Raw genomic sequence first — 3453 nt, 5'->3', positions numbered from 1 at the left:
AGATGTTAGTTTAAAATATTCCTTTTTTGACCTCTTAATTATAAAACAACTTTCTCATAGTGCAATTGACAGATACTAAACTGTCCACATTTTAATTTAATAAACTCTAACCTATATATGTTCACAATCATGAAAACATCATCGTGATCAGGCTAGTGGATGTGCGTATGCCTCATTACCCCCAAGTTCCCTTGCTCCTGGATAACCCCTTTCTCCAGTCTCTCCACACAGCCCCTCCCCAAGCAAACATTAATATATTTCTTATTACTATTTTTAATAATTGTGAAAGAAAAGCTTATGTAAATAGTATATTAGTTTGCCTTCCTTTTGGTCTGGTATCTATCACTCAGTATACCTTCCCCCATATTTATTATGTTGTGTTTATGAAGAGAACATTCATTTTTATTTCCTAGCAGTGTTCTATTTTAGTTCTGTACTGTACTTTGGTTTTTGATTCATCTGATAGGGGGACATTAGCTTGTTTCCATTTGGAGCCATTAAAATAAAGTTGTTATAAAAATGTTTGTATAAATTTCTGTGTGACCTGAATATTTCCACTTCTTTTATAGTCATCAAGACTTCTTTTATAGTCTAGAATATGGTCCAACTCAATACATGTTTTGTTTTCAGTTGAAAATAAAAACTTTCCTGATGTTTTTGGTCAATGTGTTCTGTGTATCAGTTGCTTAAAATTGGTCCATGGCAATTTTCAAATCTACCACATGTCTCATGAATTTTTAACCATGTCCTCTATTAATTATTGAAAGGCGTATTAGAATGTTTGATTAGAATTTTTGTCTATTTCTCTATGTATTTCTACCTGATTTTGTTTCCCATATCGTAAAATTCTTTTTAGAGGCATTTACATAATTTAAATTTCTAAGTCTCCTTCATTAAATGAGGCTTTCTCAATAAAACCAACTTTATTTATTTTTGGAAATATTATTTGTAATAAAAGATATTTTGCCTACTATTAAAATATTCAATGAAAACTTCTTTCAATTCAGTTAATATCATATATATCTTTCATCATTTTGTAAAAAGACATTTTCAATAACTTTATTTTGTATTGAGCTAAAGAAATCCAGTAAAAAATAATTGTTATTCCCTATGAAGTTTATTGTTAATATTTAATCCTCTATTTTTTCTCCTGGATTTTTTCAATAAGAACTTGAATAGAATGTGGAGTTAAGATAAAAATGATGATCACATATTGTTTGTGACAAAAGGTAAGTGCAAACATTGGGGTGAAAAGCCCGTGCTACAGAAATACTTTATTTTTAAAATGAAGTTAGAAGGAAATAAAACAAACAAACAAACAAAAAAAACAAACCCAAACTCCAATAGGATGGATATATTACTTTGTCAAAATAAATTTAGATCTCATTTAATAAAGTTAAACACATAGGAAGACTGGATAATTCCATGACAATGAAGGATCACTAGGTTTCTCGGCATTAAGTATTTCTCTTGCAATCAATTCTGTAGTTTCCGAATCTCTTCATAGCATTTTTCATTTCTTTGTTTCTCAGTGTATAAATGGCTGGGTTGAGGAGAGGAGTAAATACCGAATAAAACACAGCAAGAAATTTGTCCATCCAGGTGATGCTGAGTGGCCACACATAAAGGAAGATGCAGGGCCCAAAGAAGAGCACCACAACTGTGATGTGGGCGCTGCATGTGGACAGGGCCTTAGATGCACCAGTTTTAGAGCTTTTGCATACAGTGAGAAGAATATGTGTGTAGGATATCAGTAGCATAACAAAGGAAGTTATAGCTACAAACCCACAGTTAATACTCATAAAGGTTTCTATGTTATAGAGATCCATGCAGGCTAGCTTGACTACCAGTGGTCTATCACAGAAGAAGCTGTCTACTTCCCTGGGGCCACAGAAAGGCAACTGGGCAATTACAACCACTTGGCTCAGGGCGTGCACAAAGCCAATGGTCCAGGCAGTCACCACCAGTCCAATGCACCTTTGCAGGCTCATAATGGTGAAGTAGTGGAGTGGTTTGCAGATGGCCACGTAACGGTCATAGGCCATGACCACCAGAAGCACCATCTCAAGTGCTGCAATTAATTGTGCAAGGAAGACCTGGGACATGCATCCATTAAAAGAAATGGTTTTGTTTTCTCTGAGAAAGTCTACGATCATCTTAGGCGTGGTGATTGAGGAAAGCCACATATCAACAAAGGACAGGTTAGCTAATAAAAAGTACATGGGGGAATGGAGATGAGGGTCAGTGATGATTAAGGTCACAATGACAATATTTCCAGGAACAATGATGAGGTAAAGCACCAAAAATATTACAAAGAGTAAGATCTGGGTATTCCATGAGTGGCAGAGTCCCATAAGCACAAATTCTGACACTGCAGACTGATTTCCTCCACCCATTTTATTGAGTTCTCTGAAATAACCTAGGTATGATAGATTGTCAGTTAGTAGGATGAGACAGGGTGATTTTTAAAATTTAGTGTTCACACAGTATTTAGCATCTCTATCAGAGAGTTAAAGGTATAATTGCAAACAGACATGTTGCCCAAATACACATGGTATGATAACTCCTTTGAAAAAAAAATTAATAAACAAGAATGACTTTCCAGGATGCAGAGACCAAGATGGGATTGCTATGCAAGTTATTTATTATTAAATAGATTATCTCACAAGAAGAGAGTAAGAAAGCAGGAGTATGGTTAGTAAAAGCCTTTGGTGTAACCGGGAAACTAGCTTCTTTTCACTGTTCCTATAAAAGTAATCTGGGAAGAGCAATGGCAACCATTGTACTAATTAACTATAATTAGGGAATATACAATAGTACTCCTTATCCATAATAATGGCTCTTCATTATTTCAGCTGCCTTCAGTCAACCTCATTCTGAAAATATTAGTATTAGCCTTAACTCATTGAAAAAAATCACATTCAAATAATTCTTTTATAATATGTTTTATGCTTGTTCCTTTTTATTATTTGTTATTGTTGAGCTCTTTGTTAGTCTCATTTATATATTAAACCTCATGATAGGTATGTATTTACAGGAGACATATACTATGTAACATTTTCAGTACTATCTGTAGTACTGTCTTCTACAGAGGATTTTGAGATACAGCCCTTAGAGATAAGAAGGGACTATTGTACGTAGGAAATGAACACGTTAGTAATTCAGTGCAAATGACAAGATACAACATGACAATTCTCTCTACTATGCATATTGATTTCTTTACCTTCTGTGGAACCTCTTCTGTGTGATGTCATAAATCAAAATCTTATCTTTCTAAAATATATCATGGGACAAGAGAGAAAGTATATAGAACGGAATATAATATGTATCTGGGCATAATGAGTTGTATACAAAACCAAGCACATAATTCATCATTAATTAAAATCTACCTCAGTATTGACTGATTTAAGAGACAAAAATGATTAGGAAAAAATCAGTAGAATGCCATGAGGA

General features: G+C 33.9%; 1 protein-coding gene across 1 annotated transcript; it reads right to left on the bottom strand.

Annotated features, from left to right (window-relative positions):
• Positions 1–1457: 1457 nt before the first annotated feature.
• On the bottom strand, positions 1458–2396 carry LOC306653390 (olfactory receptor 4K3-like; the record flags this gene model as incomplete). The annotated part of the gene is made up of 1 exon (XM_079126396.1): positions 1458–2396. The coding sequence occupies one exon, from the start codon at positions 2394–2396 to the stop codon at positions 1458–1460; it is 939 nt and encodes a 312-aa protein (XP_078982522.1).
• Between the last annotated feature and the right edge of the window lie 1057 nt (positions 2397–3453).

The sequence above is a fragment of the Sciurus vulgaris genome, assembly GCF_902686455.1.
Source record: "Sciurus vulgaris genome assembly, chromosome: 2".
Lineage (NCBI taxonomy): Eukaryota > Metazoa > Chordata > Mammalia > Rodentia > Sciuridae > Sciurus > Sciurus vulgaris.
Note: the sequence above shows the minus strand (reverse complement) of the source record. Positions and strands in the feature narration are given on the sequence as shown.